Source organism: Eubalaena glacialis, chromosome 8 (assembly GCF_028564815.1).
Source record: "Eubalaena glacialis isolate mEubGla1 chromosome 8, mEubGla1.1.hap2.+ XY, whole genome shotgun sequence".
NCBI classification, from domain to species: Eukaryota; Metazoa; Chordata; class Mammalia; order Artiodactyla; family Balaenidae; genus Eubalaena; species Eubalaena glacialis.
This window is the reverse complement of record NC_083723.1, coordinates 129,380,401-129,404,631: the sequence shown is the minus strand read 5'-3', so window position 1 is coordinate 129,404,631 and position 24,231 is coordinate 129,380,401. Positions and strand designations below refer to the sequence as shown.

General features: G+C 51.6%; 1 protein-coding gene across 2 annotated transcripts in view; it reads left to right on the top strand.

The window, feature by feature from the left end:
• Positions 1-18,010, top strand: part of VIPR2 (vasoactive intestinal peptide receptor 2) — a 69,470-nt gene extending 51,460 nt beyond the window's left edge. For both annotated transcript variants that reach the window (XM_061199013.1, XM_061199014.1), the window contains 8 exons: positions 5,011-5,152; positions 9,397-9,547; positions 10,196-10,256; positions 11,193-11,262; positions 11,821-11,912; positions 15,244-15,373; positions 15,452-15,493; positions 16,701-18,010. In XM_061199013.1, the coding sequence (XP_061054996.1) occupies positions 5,011-5,152; positions 9,397-9,547; positions 10,196-10,256; positions 11,193-11,262; positions 11,821-11,912; positions 15,244-15,373; positions 15,452-15,493; positions 16,701-16,874 (862 nt within the window). In that variant the 3' untranslated portion in view covers positions 16,875-18,010. The remainder of the gene's footprint in view (positions 1-5,010; positions 5,153-9,396; positions 9,548-10,195; positions 10,257-11,192; positions 11,263-11,820; positions 11,913-15,243; positions 15,374-15,451; positions 15,494-16,700) is intronic.
• Positions 18,011-24,231: the final 6,221 nt, after the last annotated feature.

The following is a 24,231-nucleotide window of genomic DNA, read 5'->3' as shown; positions in this document are numbered from 1 at the left end:
TCTTCTTTCTCACTAGGAAGAGCTTGGTCATTTGCACTTACATGTGAATTTTTTTAATCAGCTTGTCAGGAGCCATTAAAAAAACTCTTCTGGGATTTCATTTTGGATTGCATTGAATCTGTAGATCAGCTTGGATAGACTGGACATCTTTACAGTTTTGAATCATCCAACCAGTGATTATAGTAGATCCTTCCATTGGTTTGGGTTTTCTTAATTTCTTTCAATAATATTCTGTGGTTCTCTGAGTAAACATCATGGACGTCTTTTGATAGTCATGCTGAGGTATTTGTTTATGCTTTTGTATATATTTGTGTATACATAACATTTAGAAAAGGAATTGATTTCTGTATATTGATCTTGCTTCAGCAGACTTGCCAAATTTATTTATGCATTTTATAATTATTCTGTAAATTCATCGGGATTCTTCTTATATGCAACTCATGTTTTTGTGAAGCACAGTATGAATAGAAGTGATGATAGAGGACCACGTTTTCTTATTTTTGAGCTCAGAGTGCAAGTTCTCTATATTTCACTTGTATGCATGACGTTTGCTGCAGATACTTTGAAGATACTCTTCACTAGATTAAGAGCATTCCTTTCAATTCCCAGTTTTCTGAGTTTTTAATCATGAATGGGTGCTGAATTTATGATGATTTTTCTGCGTATATTGAGATGAGCAGATGGTTTTTATCATTTGTTCATTTAATGTGAAAAAATACATAGGTAGATTTTCTGTTATTAAATCTACCTTTCATTCCTAAAATTAACCCTAGTTGGTTGTGATATATTATCCTTTTACTATATAACTGGGTTTAGTTTACGAATGTCTTGCTGAGGATTTTTGTGTCTACATTCCTGAATTTGATATAATTTTCCTTTCTCATAAAATAGGCTTTGATATGACAGTTGCGCTGGTCCATAGGTGAATAAGAAAGTGCCCCCCTTTCCTATTCTGTGGAATAGTGTGGGTTAGATAAGGTGCTATTTCTTCCGTAGCGTTTGTGGAATTCACCAGTGAAGCCATCTGGGCGGAGAGTTGTCATGTGGGGAGGTTTTCTTTTTAGGTTCAAGTTTTTAAAACAGACATATGACAATTCAGGTTCTCTGTTTCTCCTTATGTTAGTTATAAGTTGTATTTTTCAAGGAATCTATTCATTTCATCTACATTTCTATATCTCTTATTATATTTTTCATGTATGTAAGACCTATACTTATAGCTCCTTTTTCATTTCTGGTATTGGTAATTTTTATTTTCCTTCTTTGTATCTTGATGAATCTTACTGTATAAAGGTTTATCAGTTTTATCAGTGTTTTCCAAGAACCAACTTTTGACTTTAATTTTCTCTCCTGTATGCTTATTTATTAATTTACTGACTTGTGCTCTTATCTTTATTATTTCCTTCCTTCTGCGTTCTCTGGTTTCGATTTGGTATGCTTTTTCTAGCTTCTTAAGTTAGGTGTATGTTCAGCCTTCCTTTGTTTAAAATGCATTTATTTATACCTACACATTTCCCTCTCAGACCTGCTTAAAAGTTCCATCTTTTAAGTTTAAATATGTGTTTTCCATTATCATTGAGTTCTGATTTTTCTGTACTCTTTTTTTATTATTTTTTAACTCATAGGCTATAGAAGACTATAGATTAATTTCCAAGCTGAATAGAAAATTAGTAACAAGTTGGACTGTGGCTTAATTCATGGTAATCTGGCTTAATTCATGGTAATCGGAAAGCATACCACATGAATTAAATCCTCTAAAATTTGTTGAGACTTGATTTATGACTCAAAATGTGGTCTATTTTAGTAAAAGTTTCATTTTCATTTGAAGACAATATAATTTCCACAGTTATTGGTTTGTATGCTACATATGTCATTTACATAATTTTGTCAATGTTATTTAAATATTCTAAATTTTACTATTTGTTTTAACCACTTGTTCTATCAGTTACTGACAGACATGTATTAAAATTTCCAACTATAATTGTGGACTTGTCTATTTCTTCTTTTATTTCTTTCACTGTTTGCTTTATGTATTTTAAGGTTATGTTATTAGGGGCATACCCATTTAATGTTTTTTTTCCTATTAAACTGTCCATGTTTAGTAATGTCCCTTGACTTACAAAAATCTACTTTTATATTAATGTAGTTATATTAGCTTTCTTTTATTTGATATTTGCAAGATATATTGTTTTCTGTGCTTTTACTTTGAACTTCCCTGTTTTATATTTAATTTGAATGTTTTACAAGCTCCATTTATTTTTTTTTTACAAGCTCCATTTAATTGAGATTTGCTTTTTATTTCCAGTCTATTTTTATTTTTACATACAGTATTTTACACTCACATTTAGACTAGTTACTGACAACTTGGAGTTTCAATCCGCCTTCTATCTCTTTTCTTTCAATTGCTTCAGCTGCTTCATTGCTCCTGCATTCACTTCGTGTTTCTTTTTTAAATTGTCAAGTATTTTTATTATTCCAATTTTCCCCTTTCAGATTGTTAGTTATATATTCTATTATTCTTCTTCTGGTTTTCACCCCATATTAACAACATGCATCATTGTCTCATAGGTGTTAACCTCCAGTTACTATTTTTACTGCTTCCCAGTCAACTCAAGACTTCACAGCATTTTATAAGTACCACAAGGCATGATTACTGTTGTTGTTTGAAAGTCAGTGTTTATTTAGAGTTGCTTGTCTTTCTGTCTGTCCTGGTGCTCTTCATTCCTTCTTAAATTTTCATGTTTCCATCCAGGATCATTTTCCTCCTGCCTGAAGATCTCCCTTTAGTGTTTCCTTCAGCACAGGCCTCCCAAGAGTGAATTCTCATGATTTTTGATTGCCTGAAATCATCTTAATTTTGCCTTCATTTTTGAGGATATTTTTGAGAGTATTGAATTCTTTGTTGGCAGTTATTTTCTTTCCTCACATTAAAGATGTACATCATTAGTTCTTTTGAAAAAGTCAGCTGCCAGTCTCACCATTATTCCACTGAAGGATGAGTCTTCCTCTGGGTGCTTTGAAGATTTTTTTCCTTGTCTTTGGTTTTTAGCAGTTATACTATCATGGGCTTTAGTGTGGTTTTCTTTGTAATCCTCCTTCTTGGAGTTAGTGGAATTTCTTTAATCTGTTATTGTATTTTATCAATTTCAAAAATTCTTGGCTAGTAGCTCTTCAAATATTGCTTCTACCTTATTCTCTCTCTTCTCCTTCTGAAACTCCATTTTCACGTATGTTTAACATTTTCATCATTTCCCATATATTTCCTATTGTTTCTTTATATTTTACATTATTTTGTTTCTCTCTACTTTCGTCTAGACACATTCTACTGATCTGTTTTCCAACTTATAATACTCTGATTTACAGCGTCTAATCTAATGTTAGACCCAGCTATTTAATTCTTAATTTCAGGGTTATTTTTTAAGTTTTCAATTTTCCATTTGATTTTTACAATTAATTCCATCCTCTAATAAGGTTCTCCATATCTTCACCAATTTTCTTGGCTATATTAATCAGAGTAATTTTACAGTCCATGTCTTAAAATGCCAGTGTCTGGATCTCCTTCTGTTCTCTGTTTATTTTTGTTTTTGTTTTTTCCTTTTTAACTGTATTTGATCCCTTGGTACTGTTTCTAGCATACTTATTAATTTATTGAAATTACATATAATTAAATTGTAGAGACTTTAGATGATCTCTTACTACAGAGAGGATTTAATTTTTCTAGCAAGATGGGCAGACCAGCCTGAGCCAGGCAGGGATTGAGTTGACTTGAGGCCATATTTCAGGCTCTGTGAAGGCTGGTTTGTCATTATTCCTACATCATAGCCTTTTAGGGGTTTCAGATGAAAACCTGGGAATCTTTCTACTCATCCAGCACATGAACACTTTAGGAAATGGAAAAAGGAAAGGAAAACCTCAGTAGATAACTGCCTGCTGAATTTTGGGCTCTCTGTGTTTTCCTTTTCTCCAGAATCATTGCTCCTGGAGTCTGTTAACTTGAAAGCCCTTAACTTCCTTTGCTGTCCATTCCGTCCAGTGACGATGTTATAAGCTCTGGGCCCCTGCTCTCTAATTGGCTGCTGTGCCCTGAGACATGGGTTAACCAACAGCCCAGGAGACAAGAGGAGGTGGGTGCCCAAAGAGCCTCGGTGCCTCCCTCCTCACCAGGGCCCTGTCCTTCGAGTCCTAGCTGCTTCCGCTGCTCTCCAAAGCTCGTAGGCAACTTTTTAAATCACATTGACCCCTTAGTGGGAGGGAAGTCAGATAAGCTTCTCTTCATAGCCACAGGTGGTAGTCTATTTTAGTATACATTTTTTAATGTTCTTCAAAATTTTTAAACTTTACTTAAACCTAAAGAGTTAATGTTTAACAATGTTGGAAGTGCATCTGTGTGGAACAGCTTGTTTCTTAAAGACTCCAAACAATTAAAAGTCAGAGTTAAAGCAAATATCCAATTAAGTCTTCTCCAAAGCAGAATTTAAGTGTTGTAAAATAACTATAAACAAAATGTTCTGAGCATTTTTTAGAGAAGCAAAATATCACATAAAGTTAAGTTCAGAGACAGGTCCTTTGATGTGGGTCTTGCCGGAAATTTGCTGCAAAGATGGGTGGTCTGCACATCTGTGAAGTGGGGGCATGCCACTGCAGGCTCGACTCAGCACGGCTTTGCTTTATACTTTTATGCTGAAATCCTGTTTCTAGGACTGATCTAAGGCGCTAAGTCAGAAATAAGGGAAAAGGTTTATGCACAAAAATATTTATCATAATGCAAAGCTGTAAACATCTTAAATATACCATAAGAAATAGTTAAATAAATGATTAACTTCCATAAAAAAGAAGCCTTAAGATTAAAGCCACACAGGCAACTATCAAAGTGTGCCCGAAATCAGTGTTTGATTATCTATCTCCTCCCCCTTCCCATCCCCCTCCAATTCCCCTCTGTCCCCATCCACGCCTCCCCCCCTCCCCGCCATTCTACTCCCCTCTCCCCTCCCACCACCGCCTCCCCCTCCGCAGGAAACTGCATTGCACCAGGAACTACATCCACCTGAACCTGTTCCTCTCCTTCATCCTGAGAGCCATCTCGGTGTTGGTCAAGGACGACGTTCTGTACTCCAGCTCAGGGACTCTGCACTGCCCTGACCAGCCGTCCTCCTGGGTAAGGCTATCCCTGTGGGCGGGGTCCTCTCATGGGGGGCGGGTGCCTGTGTGAACTCCAGCCCCACCGACCTCCCTCCCCACCGCCCATCCCTTTGCTCCATCCCCACTTGGCATCGGGAAGAAGTACCAGAGCCAGTGGTCCCCATCAGGGCGCGGGAGTGGGCCTGAGCTCGGAGCAGGCCCACGGTGGCCGGCGACACAAGGTGGGCACGTGGGCGCTGCCTGGTGGGAGGTCACGGCCGGAGTGCTGGCCCCAGGCAGAGCCGGCCTCCCAGGAGGCCGCTGCCCCGAAACACCAGCGGCAGCTCGAGCCGGACGATCCTGGCACGGGTGGGCACGCACGACGCCGTTTTCTCCGCAAATGCCCGGGATTCTGAGCAGTAGATGCTTCCCCCGACTGCTGGGTGGAAATCACCTGCGCGGTGAGTGCGTCCCCGCAGCACCTGCTGGGAGCGCAGTGCGCGCCCGTGACCCGCGGGCCCAGCTCTTTGCACGAGGATGAATCACCTTAACTGTTAGCAGGCTTGGCTTGCGGTGGACATTAGTGGGCCTTTAGGGCGTAGTTCAGTTTAGTGCGTTTATATTGAGCTCCTCTGAGATAAGTCCTTCTACCCAGTCTTCCGACACCCAATCGCACCCTCCACCTGGGTTCTACCCATCACCCTAGTCCTGGTCACAGCTCTTCCACACTAGCCGGAATGCTGTTCTCCACCCGCATCCCAAGCGGATGGATTCATGTGCTGGCACCGTTGCTCTGGACTGAGCAGATTTGAGTCAATGTCGTTTTAACATAGTAAAGCCTTTATCACACTGAACAACTTCAGCTGCTTCTTAGGTCTGCAGGTGCAATAAATATCAATATACTCCTGGGATAATCTTGACCAGGAGGCATGTGGACTGAATATAGTAAAGAAATTAGCAACAAGATCCTCCACCTGGCAAGTCCCAGCCGCAGGTGGGAGTGCGGCCCCTGGGCTCTCGTCCCTAGATCGAGCCTCTGCTGCACAGCTGGGGGTGCACCCGAGGCCTGGAGCAAGGATACCTGGCTCTCCTCCCGCTGAGGAGCCTTCGGTCCCGTCTCTGTGTGTCTCAAAGCTCTGCTCGAAGCAGCCTTCCTTACTTAGCTCTTCATTAAAGGATGTAGTAACCCTGACGGACCCACAGACAGCAGGCCCTTGACCTGGAGCAGTGCTCTCAACCTTCTCCTGCTGTGTAGACGGAGGATCTGGCTGAGGGACGGGCAGCAACAGGGGCCTGGGTGTCCCTGCCCTGAGTCCCACCTGCCTAGGGGTAAACTCGGAGGCCCTGGGCTCTGCAGTGAGGCTGAAGCATCTAAACAGGGATGCACCCGGCCCAAAGCTGAATGCTGACCAGGCTGCTGCTTGCTGTCCCGGGTGGGTTGGGGGGAGGGGGAGAGCCAGAGACAAGGGCTGGAGGCTGGGCTGGGGGTCTGCACATTGCAGAGGGTCCTGGGCCCCCTGAGCTGCCATGTAGGCCCACAGCCCGGGTCAGAATGGCAGAGGGGGCAGGAGAAGGGGAAGTGAGAAGAGCCCATCAACACACACAGGTGCACAAGTGCACACACACGCAGAACCCATGCACACAGAGGTACACAGGCACGCAGAAACACACAGGCATACGTACGCTCACACAGAGACACAGGTGCACAGACCCAGGCGCACACACACCCTTCAGACTCTGTCCCATCACGAGTTTGGCTCCATCCCTGGAAAGACGGCTCCAAAGGAAGGGGCTTTGTGTGGTGCTGGGGGAGCCCATGTCCTCGAGTGTGGAGCAGCTGTGGACACAGGACGAGTGAAACTGCACACGTGGACGTCACCACGGCCATCACCTCTGCTGCTCGCTGCACAGTGAGGGCTCCAGGCGTCAGACCCACAGAGGCGCCAAGGCCCATGTCCCCAGCCCTGCAGCTGTCATCTTCACACGTTTAAATAAAATATCCTGTTGACCTGCTCTTAGCCAGCACCTACAGATGCTGTAAGTCTCCCCAGAACTCTAGGGAAATGCCATCTGTCCCCGTAGAGCCTGAGAGGACACGTATTTCCAGGTGTGACACCTGATTTTGCCTTTGACAACGCGGGTGGTAGGTGCTGTTTTCTCGTCCTTTTCAAGGAGTTGGGCCTCAAAGAAGCCAGTGTCTTTATTGGATCAAAACGTGGACCAGGAGACAGAACCCCTGCCTCCGTCCACACCAAGGCCAGCCCGCACATGTGTGGGCGCCTCGTTCTCTGCACTTGTTGGTCTGGGTTTCATCTAAACCTGTGGAAACCGTGCTCCAGTCTAGAGAAAATGAGCGACCAGAGGGCCACCTGAAGCTGACCTTCAGGACCCCCGCGGACAAAGGAGATCGGCCCCCTGGACATCTGGCCGTGAGCAGTGATGGAGGCTCCGAGACAGGGGACGGGGCTGGCTGAGACCCTGCAGGGATCTGTGCGGGGCGCTGTCCCAGCCGCATGGCCATCGGCCTCTCCACGCTAAAGAAGACGAGGTCAGCCGACAGCCCGTCAACCCCCAAAGCCTCCTGTCCTCAGGGTGTGTTGATAGTGGATGAGCAACAGGAAAGAAATGCAGACATGGCGTTTAAACAGTTTATCAAGAAAATGGAATTGGAATCATCTTAAACACACTGTGTCCTCTTTCCTCCTCCAACAGGATATCTTGGAAATCCTCTGAGTCTAGCGGTGTCTCAGGGCCTGCTTTGAATCTAGTGTGCAGGTGTGACATAATCTGTGCGACCGTCCCACCAATAACAGGCACACCCTGTTTTTGTATCTTCTGTTCCCCACAAGCGTCAGTGTACGTGTATCTTCGTGCACGAGTGCTCTCACCTCGGTCAGGTGGCTCTGGAGAGAGACTGGAGGGACCAAAGGGCACATGTGTTTAAATTGCAACAAATAGTGCTAGACAGCTTTCCAAAGGCGGAGATGCCACGGGTGCTGCGTGCGCAGGACGTGCCCTCCTGCGCCGGCCAGCAGGGCTCACCACCCTCCACCCGTGGGTGTGGACCTCTTCCTCCTCGACACCCAGCACATGCCTCTGTCACTGTTCCAACGAGGTCTTGGGTTGCTTCTCCTGTCTCCACAGCAGTGTTGTTATGTGCGTCTTTCCACTTACGGCGGCCCAGCCCCGATGTCCAGTGGGCCGCCTCCACATGCAGGCCCCCTCCCCGCCCTCAGCATCAGTAAACCGTAACCACCTTAGAAAGAGAAGGAACCACACTCCACTTAGGCAAGAGAGACCTGGTGCGAGGTAAGGGGGTGGAGCGTCCTGGAGAGGATGGAGCCGCTGTGAGTTAAAGCTCCTCACAACCCCGGGAAGCCAGCTTGAAAGCCTGCTGTGCATTTCCTGCAACTCTGTCCACCCCGTACACGTGTATGAGTATATCCACATATATATAAGTACATCCACCCCATCCATCCACATACACATATTAGGGGAGGCGGCTGCAAAGATACAGAAGAAGAATAGAAATAGAAGTACTGTTCTTTTTTTCAGCTCATTTATATAAGCTCAGTGATTTAAAGCCTCAATTTCATGTTTGCTCATGACGTGGAAATACCTGATATGTTTACTTATATGAAGTTCTGAGAGATCAAAAATGTATTTATTTTATGTAATACATAATTTTTCCCTTTCAAAACTCCTGGGGAAATAATTTATTTGGTGAGTTTCTCTTGTTCATTCCTTTATTTTTTCATCTCTTGTTAAGAGTGCACAGTGAGGAAGAACAGAGGAGGAAAAGTGGGAGTGAGTGGAGGGTAAGGATGCAGGGAGGAGAGGGGGATGCAGGATGGAGAGGGGGATGCAGGAGGAGAGGGGGATGCAGGGAGGAGGGGGGATGCAGGGAGGAGAGGGGGATGCAGGATGGAGAGGGGGATGCAGGAGGAGAGGGGGATGCAGGGAGGAGGGGGGATGCAGGAGGAGAGGGGTCAAGAGGAAGGAGAGGGAAGTCAGCCAAGCGTGCCAGGCCCCACATGGTCACTCTCAAAGTTACATGTCACCCTCAGGGACACTGTGTGCATCTGCCTGGGCCCCACGCTACCCTCCAGCGGGTTCCAGGGCCTCACCTGAACAGGCACACGTCTCCAGGCAGCGCCTCTGTGTTGGGTATCCATGCGCCTCGCGCAGTACGGGCTCGCGTTGGGACCTGGAGCAGGCTGCCTGCCCGGAAAGTCCTCATCCAAACGCAGTGTGCTCTCTCACTCTGTCTGTGGCATCCAGGTGGGCTGCAAGCTGAGCCTGGTCTTCTTCCAGTACTGCATCATGGCCAACTTCTACTGGCTCCTGGTGGAGGGGCTGTACCTCCACACCCTCCTGGTGGCCATCTTCTCCCCCAGCCGGCGCTTTGTGGCCTATCTCCTGATCGGATGGGGTAAGGACTCCCCCCGACAGCCCACTGCCACCCCCAAACCCACCAGGTTCCTGATTCCTGTCCTCTCTGACCTATAAATGCAGATGCTTTCAGCTCAGAAAAGTGCTGTGCCGCCCCTGTAGGAAGAGCTTTTCTAGAGCCAACAGCTTAGTGTTTCTGGGAACCAGGACCTGATGTAAAACTGCTCTGACTCTCATTCCTGGGGCGAACCCTGATGGTGGGCAAGTCAGAAGGAAGGGGCCTGGGAGGAGAAGGAGTAGGGAGACCATCCATCATGAGGTCCCACTAACGTGCCCATCAGCAGGGCTCTGCATCAGCTGCGGGACCCCCACCTTCACAGCGAGGGACTCCCCTTCAGGTCATTGCCAAGTCTGAACACAGCCTCTCCAGCACGTTGATACCGACACCCAGAAACACAGAGATGCGTTTCAGGACCGTGAAGCCTTCAAACACATACTCAATTATCTTCACTGCTTAGTAAGGCATGAGCATAAGCCTGTATGTATTTATGAAGAGTTTCCACTGAATCTTTTCATCAGAAAGCCCTTGTCCTTGACCATCAGGCTAGTGAAAGCTCCCACATGTGCCCCTGCCGGGCTGGTCCAAGTAACCAGCGCGGGGTTGTGGTCACCAGGTGTCTTTCTGCAGGCATCCCCACCGTCTGCACAGGTGCGTGGACTGCGGCCAGGCTCTCACTAGAAGACACAGGGTGAGTGCTGTGCCCGTAAAGAGAGATCGAGCAGCACTGACTGAGGTCCTGGCATCGCTGGTCTCGGGAAACCAGAGAGAAGCTTCGTATCTGGTCGAAGGCAGCCTTTGGACACCGAGGGGGAGGACATTGAACTTCATGGGGAGGAACTCGGGTTGGAGTGCTTGGAGAAGAGCCAAGGGACAGGTGGGGCTGAGCTGGGCCTGGCAGCGGAGCTGAGGTTGGGGTCAACCAGGCAGAGACGGAGCAGCCCAGCGAGGAGGCCGGGTTGGGACGGCCAGCTGGGGCCCAGCTCTCTGAGGTAGTGCGGTTGGACCAGGGCCCAGAGCGCTTCTGCTTTGTGTGCACAGTGAGCCAGACCACGGCCCAGACTCAAGCACCAAGAGCTCCCACCACGGATGCTGTGCCTCATGCAGGACCCCAGGGTCTACCAGTTGTCCACTACCAGTAACAAACCACCCAAAGCTGGGAGCTCACATAGTCCCAGTTGACTTGGTGTGTTTCTGTCCCTGGCACTTGGGGCAGTTCTCCTGGCGTCAGCCTGGCTCACTCACGCCACAGGCACCTGCAGGGGCAGCCAGGGCCGTGGGTCTAGACGGCGTACGCTGGGTTCCAAGGACTCCACATCCTGCTGTCAGAACCAGCTAGGATCCAGGACGAGGGTGGGTCTCTGCCCCTGCTGGGAAGGGGTGTGGGTAACGGAGTGAGCCTGAGGCATTTTACAAGCCGCCCACCCCAGCTTCCTGCTGGAGAGAGCACGTGGCAGTTAGGAGGGAACACCTAACAAGCCGCGTGAGTGAGAGGGCTCACGGTCGGGGGGCGCTTTGTTTGGCAAGCCCCCGTGTAGAGGGTGAGTCTGCGGTGTGCTTATCCTCCTGTGCTTGGTTTGTAGATGGAATTGGTGGTAACGTGATTTTCCTTCTCTCTTTTCAACAGTTGCTGGGATACCAATGACCACAGTGTTCCCTGGTGGGTTATACGAGCACCAATTTTAATTTCTATTATAGTAAGTCATTTCTGTATTGAAACGTGAGTTGCCTGCCGGGTTGTACACTTGGGCAGAGGGCGAGCCCACTGTCTGGTAGTAAATATAAATGGTCCGTTCTACTAGGTCTTCTGAGACAAGTACCCTGAGGCTGAACTCTTGCATGGTGGGCTTGGCCCACCTTCAGGACGAAGTCTCAGTGAAGCGGAGGGCGAGAAAGAGACAGTCCTCCAGGGGAACCTCGGGGTGGGGGGTGGGTCACAGTCAGGTCCCCCAGGTGTGCTGCCTTAGAGCAGAACTGGATTTCCACCTGTGGATTTCATGTCTCAAAATTAATTTTCTCAACTCAGCTGCCGCAGCCTGGGGTCAGAACGTATGTGATGCAGCAGAGAGACACTGGCTCTGACTCAGGGGGGCAGGGCAGGGAAGAGCAGAACCAGGGGGGCAGGGCCCTGGTGCCTCTGAAACAGCGGTGCCTGGAGCCCCGTTTAGGGTGGGGCTGAGCCACACAAGTCCCGGCCACACCACCTCCCCTGCAGGGGGACTTCACACACAAACGTGTCGTCTCTTTTTTTGCAGGTCAATTTCATCCTTTTTGTTAGTATTATACGAATTTTACTGCAGAAGTTGACATCCCCAGATGTCGGCGGCAATGACCAGTCACAGTACAAGTGAGTATTTGTTTAGCTCCAGCTCTGAGCCACCCTCACCAACCTCAGGCAGCCTGGAAACTTTGAGTATACGTGTGGAGAGCAGAAAAACTGAGGTGCGAGGACCCTGCAAATGACCCCAGCTTTTCTCCTTTAGTCGCAGGAGTGTGCTCTTGGCCACTTTACAGGGACCCCCGGAGATGGACTGTCTTGTCCAAGGGCCAGCGTTGCCATGGCAATTATTCAAGCCTGTTCCTCTCCTTCATTCCAGCGTGGATGTCCTCTAGAGAGCTGCTTATTGAAGTGTTCTGCCCACTCTCCTGTTTTGTAATCTGACTTTTTTCTCCTTGGCCACACATTGTTTGTATTTTGTATTTAATTCTTTCTTCCCCGTCAGACCACAGGGTCCAGGGGACACCTCATGTCGGGCCTTGTACTTAATAACTCAATTGATGTTTGTTGCCTGAATGATAACATGAAGATGGTTATCGTCATCTCCCTCATGGGAAAGAGAACAGAAGTTAAGTAAATCACTCACAATCGTCCAGCTAATTAATAAGGATCTGAGAACTCTGTAAAGGAACTTGAAGATCATATAAATTTCTATCAAGAATTTATAAAGAAAAGATAAAGCCCACAACTCGAGTATAAAATAAAGCTAGTTTAGTGTAGAGTGGTTGGTGCAGCTGATAGGAGCCTTGGGTTCAGGCAGATTGGGGTTGGAATTGCAGCTGCAGAAGCTGCGTGACCCTGGGCGGGTTACCTGACTGCCCCTGCAGGGTGGGCCCTCCCTCAGCTGTCTCCTTCCCTCCCCTCCTTTAGACAGCAGGGTGGACCTGGGGAGACAGACAGGTGGCATCCCCTGTGGTCAGCAGCCCAGTGCTGGGTTATGTACCAGCTGGAGGCCTGGGGGAGGTAACTGCACTGCTCTGCCTCGGTTTCCTCACCTGTGAAGTGGAAATAATAATAATAATAATTGTCACAAGGTTATAAGGATTGATAGAGTTAATATTCAAAAGACATTTAGTGGCCGGCACCAGTAAGTGTTGCAATAGAGTTTCGTAAACATATACATATAACTGTGCCCTGAGGTGTGACAGTCTCTGCCCAGCCCACATTAGAGGTCAGGCCTAGAGATAGGATTCCACGTCAGACCACAAAGGATAAAGTGGTTTCAGCCAGACCTTCCAAGTAGCATTTTTACTGCTCAGGTGAGAAGCCGGGCTGGTTCCTGGACTCACCCCATGCCTGCAGCTCAGGCTGCCCTTCAAACTGAACTTTCAGTTTCTGCACGTCTTATTCAGGGCCACGCTGACCTTTCCTTTGGGCTCTTTGGGAGTGTTCCTAAGTGGATCTTAGAGATGGATGCTTTTATTTTGGAAACAAAATAAAGTGGGGATGATAGAATCTATTCTTTTTCCAGGAGAACAAAAAGGCAGAGCACATCTTTTCTGTGTATCTGTCTCGTAACAGTAGTGGCGGGTCTCCAGGCACAGGGCCCCAGGCGTCCAGCTTCTAAATCCCTTTTCTAGAGACTAGCACAACAGCAAATTCCGGATGGATCAGTAATGAGAATCCAGGCGGGTTCTCGCTACCGTTTAACCAAAGGGCAGCTCCCTGCAGAGTCCCGGCCTTCACTCACTGGGCTGACAGAGACCCGAGGTGGTGAAGGCAGCAAGTGCACCGTGGGTGTTACAAAGTCAAATGTTCAAAGCTGCACGTGGCGGCGGCTGGGTGGTCAGTGAGGCCTTCCCTGCCCCCCAAGGCCCAGGTCATGCTCACATCTGGTGCAGAGCGGCTGGGCTTCAGAGTTTGTGCAGATCGCCCAGTACGGAGGAAATCTTCTTGTTGTAAATGCCACAGTGCCTCAAAAATATGTAAAGAAAATGGTGACTTTTTTCCAAGTGTGGGCTGGGGTCCACCAAGCAGAGACGGTGGGGGAGGAGCACGGAGGCGCCTCCCGCCTCAGTCCCCACAGCTCAGAGTTGCCAGGATGAGGCTGGTCGCTGGAGCGGCTGCTGGTTGCTGGGGTCACCCGGGGGCCTGGACGTGCACACATACCGCCTGGGGACCACGCCTCTGCATTCCTGACCAGCCCCCTGGTGATCCCAATGCTCCAGATCCTCAGAACATGGTGGGCTTGCTACCTCAAATAGGGCCAGGTTGAGTCACCTGGGAAGATGCTGGGCCACCTGCAGAGAACTGATTTAATTGGATGAGGGGCAGCCTGGACTTGAAGAGGTTGAAAAGCCCCCCAAGATGATTCTCATGTGCAGCCATGAGAGTCAGAAGTGGCTTACAGAAGTGGTCCTCAAAGTGGGGTTCCAGACAGCAGCCTCAGCATCTCTGGGCACCTGAGAGAAAAGCAAATTCTCAGGTCTGCGTTTTAACATGACCTCCAGGTGGTTCTGGTGCAGGTGGGGCCTGCGAAGCCCTGACTTAAAAGAATGTGACCTGTACCTGCTCGGGGAGCGGGAGGGGCTTCGAAGGGGTGGGGGGGAGGATTGAGGTCAGCTATTTTATTTTCAACACCAATGCAGTGAAAAGAAAATCTGCTCTTTGATTAGGGAGAGTAAGAGCTCTTTGCTAGGCAGAGAAATTAGATCTGGTCCAGGTTCCCCGATTCCTCAGACTCTGTGCGATCCAGAGCAGGGTCGCCTGCCAGGACCCATAAACAGCCGTCTGTGGGAACACTTCCTGTCACGCCTGTGCTCAGGGGGCCACCCCTGCTGCGTCTGCTCTTTTTTTTTTTTTTTTAATTTTATTTATTTATTTATTTACGGCTGTGTTGGGTCTTCGTTTCTGTGCGAGGACTTTCTCTAGTTGTGGCAAGCGGAGGCCGCTCTTCATCGCGTTGCGCGGGCCTTTCCCTATCGCGGCCTCTCTTGTTGCAGAGCACAGGCTCCAGACGCGCAGGCTCAGTAGTTGTGGCTCATGGGCCCAGTTGCTCCGCGGCATGTGGGATCCTCCCAGACCAGGGCTCGAACCCGTGTCCCCTGCATTGGCAGGCAGACTCTCAACCACTGCGCCACCAGGGAAGCCCCTGCGTCTGCTCTTTTGATCTGAAAGTAAAACTTGCCCCCATCCTCCAAATGCTGGGGATGGGTCTCCGCTATTAAAACCAGTGGCACACGGGGCTGTCGGACCTGCTCAAACCAATGTCATCCTTGGCAAACTCGTCAGGATTTCTTGTAAGAGCTTTGCTGCTTTATGGGGCAAAGCGGCGGTCATCATCGCGTGTGCACACTCTGCCCGTAATGGGGCGGGCGGTGTTGAACTTAGGGGCCCCTGGGCTGGCCAGCACGCGGCCGCCGGGTCCCCGCGGCAGCTCAGGCCCTTGCTCTTCGCGCAGGAGGCTCGCCAAGTCCACCCTGCTGCTCGTGCCTCTCTTTGGGGTCCACTATGTGGTGTTCGCCGTGCTCCCCATCGGGATCTCCTCCAAATACCAGATACTGTTCGAACTGTGCATCGGCTCCTTCCAGGTGCGTGGGGAGGGGCTGCGCGTCCCGGGGAGGGGTGGGCGTGAGTGCCCTCTGACCCACGGCCCTTCTCGCTTGCAGGGCCTGGTGGTGGCGGTCCTCTACTGCTTTCTGAACAGCGAAGTAAGTCCTTTGACCTCCTCGGGAAGCACAGGTTCTCGGCTTGTGAGGGAGCCCCTGGAACGCCCCTAAAACCCCTGGGGAGGGCCCACCCTGCTGTGGGGTCAGTGCCGTTGCCCGGCGCCCGCGGCGCTGGGCTCCGTCTTCCTGCACACTTCGACCACCCCCCGCCGACCCGCACCGTCCCAGAGCCTGTCCACCTGCGAGCTCCTGGCCAGCCCCCTGCGGCCGCCCCCCATACCCTCGCCTCACCTGGGCCGTGGCTGCCTTTCCAGCGGCACGCCCGGCGCCTCGCTCGTCTTCCTTCTTGCCCCGCGCGCCCCTCAGGCTCCCCTCCCTCCATCGCTTTCCTCGCCTCCTTCGGGGCTGCCAAGCGGGAGCGCCAGCCAGCATCAGCGGCGGGAGGAACAGGAAACTTCCAGCCGAGGAAAAGCGCCGGCTCTGCTGTTTAAACGTTTCCTCTCCCTAAGCAGCACCTCCGCACAGGGATCGCTCAGATAGGGGAGGGGTCATCCTGGAGACCCCCCGCGCCCAGAGCCCCAGCTCTGGACCGAGGGCGGCGGGGAGGCGGGCAGGGACCCCGGGCTCCCACCCGGCCCCGGCCCCCGGCCCCCCACCCGGCCCCCCACCTGCCCCGGCGCGTCCCAGGTCTCCCGTCGGGCCCCACCCCGGCTGTGTCCAGCCCCTGCTCCCCAGGACATCCCAGCGCGGCTTCCCCAGGCCGAGCCGGCGCCTGCTGCGTGCTCGCTTCCTCCCTGTCGCGTGTCGTCTGAGCGCCTCCTGCACCTCCCTCCCCTCGTTCTTGCCGGACTCCCCTGACACCCCCGCCCACCGGGAGCCAGGGGGCAGAACCAGGACCGGAGGGCAAAACGCTGCGGCCCCGGCTTCCACGGGAGGTCTTTTCTGGAAAGCCCAATCCGCCCTCTCGAGTTCTGGGTGTAGCAGCCGCTGCCTCTGGACTGAAGCCTTGGGCTCCGTAGTCTGACCACCTTTCTCTTGGTCCCTCGTCTGGTCTCGCAGCCTTTTCCGCCTCTTCCTTCCCGGGCCCGTCTGTCCCCGCCCCCCGCCCATGGATGTCACACCCTCCACACCCAGAAAAGGGCCGAAGGGGAAGCGGTTCGTTCACGGGCGTTCGCTCTAGCGGGAAGCCGGGGTCTCGGTCCCAGCTTGCCCGACCGCCTGCTCTCGCCCCCCCCACCCCCACCCCCAGGTGCAGAGCGAGCTGAGGAGGGTGGGGCGGAGTCCGTGCCCCAGCCGGCCCTCCGGCCGGGACTACAGGCTGCACAGCTCGTCCATCTCGAGGAACGGCTCGGAGGGCACCCTGCACGTCCCCCGCGGCTCCCGCGCCCTGTCCTTCCCGCAGACGGAGACCTCGGTCATCTAGAGGCGCCACCACACCGCAGCCCGAGCCCCCAGCCAGGAGTGCTGGGGTGAATCAGCTCGGACCCCCTGGAGCTGGGCTTGGCTTATCCCACCCGTGGAACCGGCTTACCTTGTAACCGCCCGGGATTTCAATCTAACGATTGTTACACTCCAGCATTTAGGTAACTTTGTTCTTTATGTTGTTTGGCCGTGCAGACAGACCCATTTTCAAAGAGACCAGGAAAGGTCAAGGTGGTAGTAGCCCAGGACTTGGGTCTAGCGACTGTGGAAGAAAACGGGGGGTTTTCTGATCTCAGTGCCTGTTCTCAGGGGGCACAGGCCTGAGCTGGGATGCTGGCCCTGAGTGACGTGGTCACCCTTCCTCTGCATGACCTGCATCGCCAGCCTCAGCCCCCAGGTCCCACAGGGCAGCCCCTTGTGTGCAGGACACACAGGCGCCCGCTGAAGGCTTCCGTGGAACCCTCCCGCAAGCCCAGGTGGGCCCCACCTGCCCCAGTCCTGCTCACGCCGCCATCCGGGCTCTTCTTTCTCTGCCGCGGCACTCAGTTCTCCAACCCCTGTATGATACTGGTCCCCTTTAACAATGAGGCCACAGAGTCTTCGTCCTGAGGCATCACAGACCTGAGCGCAAGTGCCAGCGATATCCAGGGAGCGGGGCCTGGCAGGCAGGGCCGGGCTGAGGAGGCGGGCTGGACGTCCGGGGGCGGGGGGTGGGCGCTGCGAGGCCCGTCGCCCTGCAGCGTCCCTGTGGGGTGTGCACCCAGGCCCCCTGTGAGAGAAGCCTGGTCAAACAGTGGCAGCGTCCACCTAGAGCCCCCAGCGGTCCGGCTCCCCAGCTCAGATGATTTGCTGTGACCAGATCTGCACGACCAACTGAAGAGCCAGCTCCCAGGGTACCCGGGGCCATCGGTGGAGCGTGGGCGTTAGATGTGCACCTGGACGTCCGTCAGCTGGCGGGAGCCAAGGCCATGAGCCTGGAACTGGGCGGTCTGGCCTGATTGACAGCAGAGGGGAGAGTGAATGTCACTCCCTGTTAGCAGAGGAGGGGGTGACCAAATAAAATGTTGTAAACGTGTGTGGAATGTCCCCAAGCCGCCATGCGTGACCGCTTGAATAAAACCCATTTCGTGTCTGTTCGCTGGGTGACTCTGACCAGCAAATCCTGAGGCCCCAGGATCTCAAACTGAGGACATTTGGAGGAAATCTTCCCACGTCTAAAGCGGAGCCTGGATGGCATACGGGGTGGGGAGAGGGGCACCTGGCAGCTTGTGGCCTTTGGAAGCAGCCACCTTCCCCAGGGCACTTATGCCGTCTGCCTGGACGTGCTCCTTAGAGCATCCTGTCAGCGGTGGGGGTGATGCACGGGGCACCCAGCAGCCCTGCAAGGTTTTCAGGTTAGAGAAATTATACAGAGGAGTTACGAAACCTCAGACATTATAGGCCGATATTACCCAGAAAGTGAAAAAGCTCTGAATTTCGTCCTCCATCTGGCTCTTACTGCTTGAGAAGTAAATATCAAGAGTGAATGATCTTGTTCCCAATAGTTTCCTCTACGTCTATGCAAACCTCTCTCCCTCCCTCCCTCCCTCCCGCTCTTTCTTCTTTTTCTTCGTGGAAAGTAGGTCATATTGTATAGAAGTTTCTGCAACTTGCTTTTTTAGTGAAGACAGGCTGTGTGGATCTTGCCTATCCGCACACAGAAGTGCTTTACTTGTAACAGCTGCGTGATGTTCCATGGCACGGATGCGCTTGGTTTATTCCACACCTCCTGTTGACGAATGTTTGAGCGCTTCTGCATGTGCTGGAGCATTGCCACAGAACAACGTCCCAGAAGCGGGAATGGGTTGGGGGCCTGCGCATTTGGCTCTGGGCGGGTACGGCCCCGGAAGAGGTGGCCTCAGCGCCCCTCTCACCAAGCTGTGGTGTAGACACCAGCGTCACTGGGGTTCCCATCTCTCTTCGCCCCAATCTGCTGTCTTTAGCCTTGGGGACAGCGAGCGTCCCTTCTGTACAGAAAGCTTTCTCTTTAGTTCTGAGCCTCAGCCTGACCCACTGATGTAGACGTCAGGTAGCCAGGCCCCTGCTCCTCCAGTCGGCTGCCCCACCTGAATGCAGGTCCTGCTGAAAGTTTACAGATTAGCTTCCTTATTCGTGGAAATGGGGACAAGACTCAGCAGAGGTCGTGGGCGGTGTGTCATCGTCATCTGTTTGCATCGCCGACTGCTGGGCCCTGTAAGAGGCCCTGCTTAGCCTGGGGACATCACAAAGGATTTAGGGCGTCGTTTATACCGAAGAGTGTTCTTTGGCAGATGGAGAGAAAAGGGCCTGTCACTTCCATTATCTTCTCTAAAGGTTTAATGAGGAAAGTGGAGCAGGCAGAGGTGGTGGGTGGCCCCCTCACTCGTGACAGCAGTCCCACCTCCACCTGCCCAGGGGCGCCCCGGACTGAGCCCTGGATAGCAGGCCTCAGTGCCAACAATGACCCCAGAGCTGTCACTGGGATCTTGGTTAAAGCTACTTATATTCAACCCCTGACACTGAAGAACCAACAGGGGGAAATAAACTACTGGAATATAATTACAAAATAATGAGTCCAAGTAACACCAATCTCTCTTTTGGAGATTTAGGACTTTACAAGTCCTTATATGCTGAATGCTATAGATAGCAAAGTATAAGAAGCAGCAAGTAAACTCAATACACCTGAAAAACACAAGCTTTCCTGGTTTTAATCATTGTAATCATGAATCTAGAATATGCAAAATTTGTGATTTTCAAGTCATAACAAAAATAATTAAAATTCATTCAGATTTAAAGGCCCACAATATACTAAACCCCGTCATAAGGTGACTCATCACTCTGCAGACTTTCACATGCATGGGCACATGTGTTCTCCCAAACCTGTCAGCCTGCTGTGAAAACCCAAGTACCATCTGTGCTTGGCTCTGTAGGCGCCCCATCTCTGTAGGTTTAGTCCCAGCCTCTGGGCGTGCATGAAACACACGCATGATTGCTGGAGTAGGCGTTTCCGGAAGCGGCCCCGGCACCTCCCTGGGGCCTTGGAAAGGGTTTTGGCTGGCTTCCCTCCCCCCGAAGAGAGTCCCTCCTTGTCAGACAGGCTTAGGGCTTGGGTATGGAGAAGCTGAAGGAAGAGGAGGCGGGTGGAGAGCGTTTACTCTCGGGGGGTGGGGGGGGCGGCGGCGATGGGGCAACTTAATAGAGCAGCGCCGCAGACAGCACGTCTGTGCACAGAGCAGGGGTGGAGGGAAAGGGAGCTCGGGAGTTACCGGACCCACCAGGCGCCCGCTTGTACAGAAAGTAGAGAGGGACCCAAGTTACTTAAATTACCTTCGTGGACTTCACTGTGGCTCACGGTCCTCGACCACATCTGGTCTGCATTGTGTCTCCTTCTCCATCCCTCCATTTGTCCATCTGTCCGTCCATCTGGCCGTGAGACCGCGCAAGGCTTTGCGGACAACAAAGCCGAGAGCTCAGGCGGGGAAAGAAGGGTCAGAGTGCAGGGCAGAGGCAGTGAGGGGCTTTAAGCCCCCAGGAAGGAGAGGTGGCGGGCGGGGACAGCTGTGGCCGAACACAAGGCTGTGAGGGCTCAGCAGCCCCACACCCTGTGCCCAACTGGCCACTGCTGAGAAAATCTGCGAGGCCGGGGCCTGGCTCGGTGCTCAAGAACCATGACCGGGTGTCCACTCTGTGTCCACCAGCCCGGCAGTTGGAAAGCGCATCCTGGGGCCACCTCTCCCGGCGTTCACCTGCTGGCCCGTGCCCTTGCAGCGCTTGGAGCAGGGGTCAAAGCAGACTGTCGGTGATGGCACCGACCCCCATCCCCACATGGCCCCCGGGCCTTGGCTCCGGCCTGGCGACAGCCTTGCAACGGCAGAGGGAGGCCACAGCTCAGGAGGGAGCGGCCTTGGCTAAGCCCACGGGGTAAACGGGCCGAGCTGGCCCAGGGCAGCCCTGCCCTCAGCAGCCCGCGGGCCGCGGCATGCTGGTCACTGCAAGCTGCCTAGGCTCTGTTTCAGGTGGGTTATCCATAAAGCACCAGTCCTACTGCGTGCCCAGCCCCTCGCTCTGGTCCCCGGGCCCCGCCCAGGGCGAAAACTCAGCAGGGAATGAGAAAGGCAAGTGAGGGGGGCTTGAGCTTCTTCAGAGTCTGTGCGGGGGCACCTTCGGGCAGATCTGAAATCAGATGACGTGAGTGGCCTCTGCCAACCTGCCTCTATGATGTCCCAGCTGCTCCAGAAATGCCAGGGCTCGGGACACAGGATGTCACCCTCCTCTTTGGCTTCGGGCAAATTTCTTGAATAATCTGGGCTTCAGCCATCTTCCCTGCAGAACAGGAGCGGGGGAGGGGAGGGCACGCGGGAGCGGGTTCCCCTACATCCCCCCAGCGCCTCCACCTGCGTCCCGCCTGCTTCCAGGGCCCTCCCATCCCTGCTCACGCCCCCCGGCCGTGTCCCCACACTGATGAGGCCCCCGTGGAGACCAGCGGGCAGCTTGTCCTCCAGACGCAGCGAGAGAAAGACCAATCCCGGCCAGTCCCGCCGGCGACACTCGAGGCTGCCTGGTAACTGAACCTGGGTCAGCGAGAGGGGTGCTGGGAGGGGTCACGTGCCCCCCCGCTGATCCTGAAGGCACCATGGTGGGCAGTCAAGAGGGTGACCAGGGGGCTTCCCTGGTGGCGCAGTGGTTGAGAATCTGCCTGCCAATGCACGGGACGTAATAGTCCTAAATGTGCCAGCACCTGGGGACAGAGCTTCAGACGCAGGAAGCAATGGACAGAACTAACAGAAGAAATAGACGCATCTATCGTCATAACTGGAGATTTTAACACACTTCTCTGTGACTGATAGAACAAGCCTGCCAAAAAGTCATTGATATAGAAAATGTGAACAAAACATTAACCAAAAATATCACCCAGCTTGGCCTAATCAACATATATAGAACATATACATAGAGAGAACATATATATAACATACGAAACATAGAGAACATATAGAACACATGTGTAAAGAACACACATAGAACATATCTACATATGTAGAACATATATACAGAACATATACATATGGAACATATATAGAACACGTCAGCCAACAACTGCAGATTGTGTATTTTTCAAGTGCACATGGAATGCTCACCAAATAGACCACATGCAAGTTTAGACAAACTTCACAGAAATAAAGCAAGTCTAGACAAACTTCACAGAAATAAAACCATACAGAGCAGGTTCTCTGTACGGAATTAAGCTAGAAGTTGATAACAGAAGTTAACTAGAAAATATCCAGTATTAAAAGTTAAACAACACATGTCTAAATAGATCTGAGAAGAAATCACAAGGGAAATTATAAAATATTTTGAACTGAATGATAACAAAAATACAATGTATCAAAATTTGTAGGACTGAACTAAAGCAATCCTTGGAGGAAATTTTATAACTTGAAATACAGATAGAAAAAAAAGAAAATTAGGAAAATCAGTGACCTAAGCTTCTACTTCATGAGAAGAACAAATTAGCGTCTTCCTCCCAAATCGGTTTGTCCTGTTACACTTTCAAGCAGAAGCCCTGGAATCACCCTGTCCTCACAGCCAGTTCATCAGGGTGTCTCGTCGGCTCCACCCACCACCTACCCGGGGCTCCTTGTGCCACCTCCCCGCCCCCCATCCCCTCATTTACAGCCTCATTTTGTGGGTGTTAACCAGCAGCTTCTTAGCTGGTCTCTCAGTAAATCTTCTCCCCCCATATTATTCCCCAAACCAGCCACAGGGTGACCGTCCTGAAGGGCAGGTGGGCTCATGCTGTGCCCACCAGAGCACCTGCCAGGGCCTTCACCCCCTTCGGCGGCTCTCGCCGTCATGAACACTCTAGCCCCTTTTTCCGCTGGACTCTAAGTCTCTTGGGACAAATGATGTCTTGGTCACCTCTGCACCCTCCGAACTGAGGCGCCACTGCAGAAAGCAGGTCCTTATTAACTTGCTCCTTGTTAATTTGCTGGTGGTGGCCGAGGCCGCATGCCACCTACAGAAGTATATAGGGATCTGGCCCAAGTTAGAAGTCACCCCTCTCTGCCCATGTCATCAGGACTTGTAAACTCAGGAGGCAGATATTTTGGGACACAAAGAAACAAACGGGCCAAGGGTCTCCTGCCCCTTCTATTTCCAATGAAGGGCAACGTCCAAAGGATTCTTAGACGTTGACCTGCTAGCTTTCCTCTCTGCTTGGAAGTAGAAAACCTTAACTCAGTAACAGAATTCCTAGAGATTGGCCCTATTAGATCTTTCCAGGGAATAAAGATCCGGGGGACTCTTAAGCCAGTTCCTTATAAACCTGTCAAAGTCACAGCACACACAGCACTGCCTGTCTGCGCTCAGTGGTGAGTAGATGAGGCACCTGAAGACAAGTGGCCCAGGGGCCCCAGGGCCGCGGGGTGTGGTCCCAGCACACCTGTGATTAGGGGCTGTACCTGAGATAAAAGGACAACCTCCCCTCAGGGAGGCCAAGGCCAAGGGAGAGGCCAGCTGGGCCCCTGCACCAGGCATCTGGGGATTTGTGTAAATTACCCGTCCTTCCTCAAGGCAGGCAGCAAACAAGCTGCAGAGAAAGCACGGGAGCCTCCAGGCTTCGTTTAGGAATAATGACCACAGACGTTTTAACTTAAGAAAGAAAAAAATAGGTCTTTGAGAAGTTCAAGCTGTCATTAAAATTTTCCCTAATGACAGGATAGGTCACAGGAAGGCACCAGCGGGCTGGAGGGGTTCTGTGACCACCAACTGACCCACCGCCTGGCCGCCAGGTTGGCGGCCCGCGCCTGATTAGGCCAAGACTGTATAGGCCTTGGGTTTATTTTCCTGTGACTACATTTGAAAGTATATATTTCTACGAGAAAAAACCAAAAACCCAATTTAAAATAAAGTGACTCACTTCCTCAAGTGGTCACTTTGGTTCCAGCTACCTGCCTTAGCACAAGATACTTATTGCCATAATACAAGTGCGGAATGAGAAATTTCAGAGTTCTTCCTCAGAAAAATGTTTTGGTTTTGTTTTGATGGGATCTTTTCATTAAGATGGCTCTGTTCTCAAACGGCACACGGATCTAGTTTGGCGCCAAGGTCAAACGGAGCAAATGTTGCCCAGCCACGCAGTCTGATCACGTTTCCCCTCCAGCACCCCAGCCGCCCCGCTGCTAAGAACGCGTCAGGTGAGGAGCGCCGCCGGGGCTGCAGATCCTGGGGTGGCATTGCGCTGGCTGGGGTCTGTGACCCAGGCCCACCCAGTGTCCCCCGCTCGTTCCGTGGCTCTGCTCCGGCCCCTCGCCGGGAAAGGTGCAGCTCAAGCCAGGCCCGCA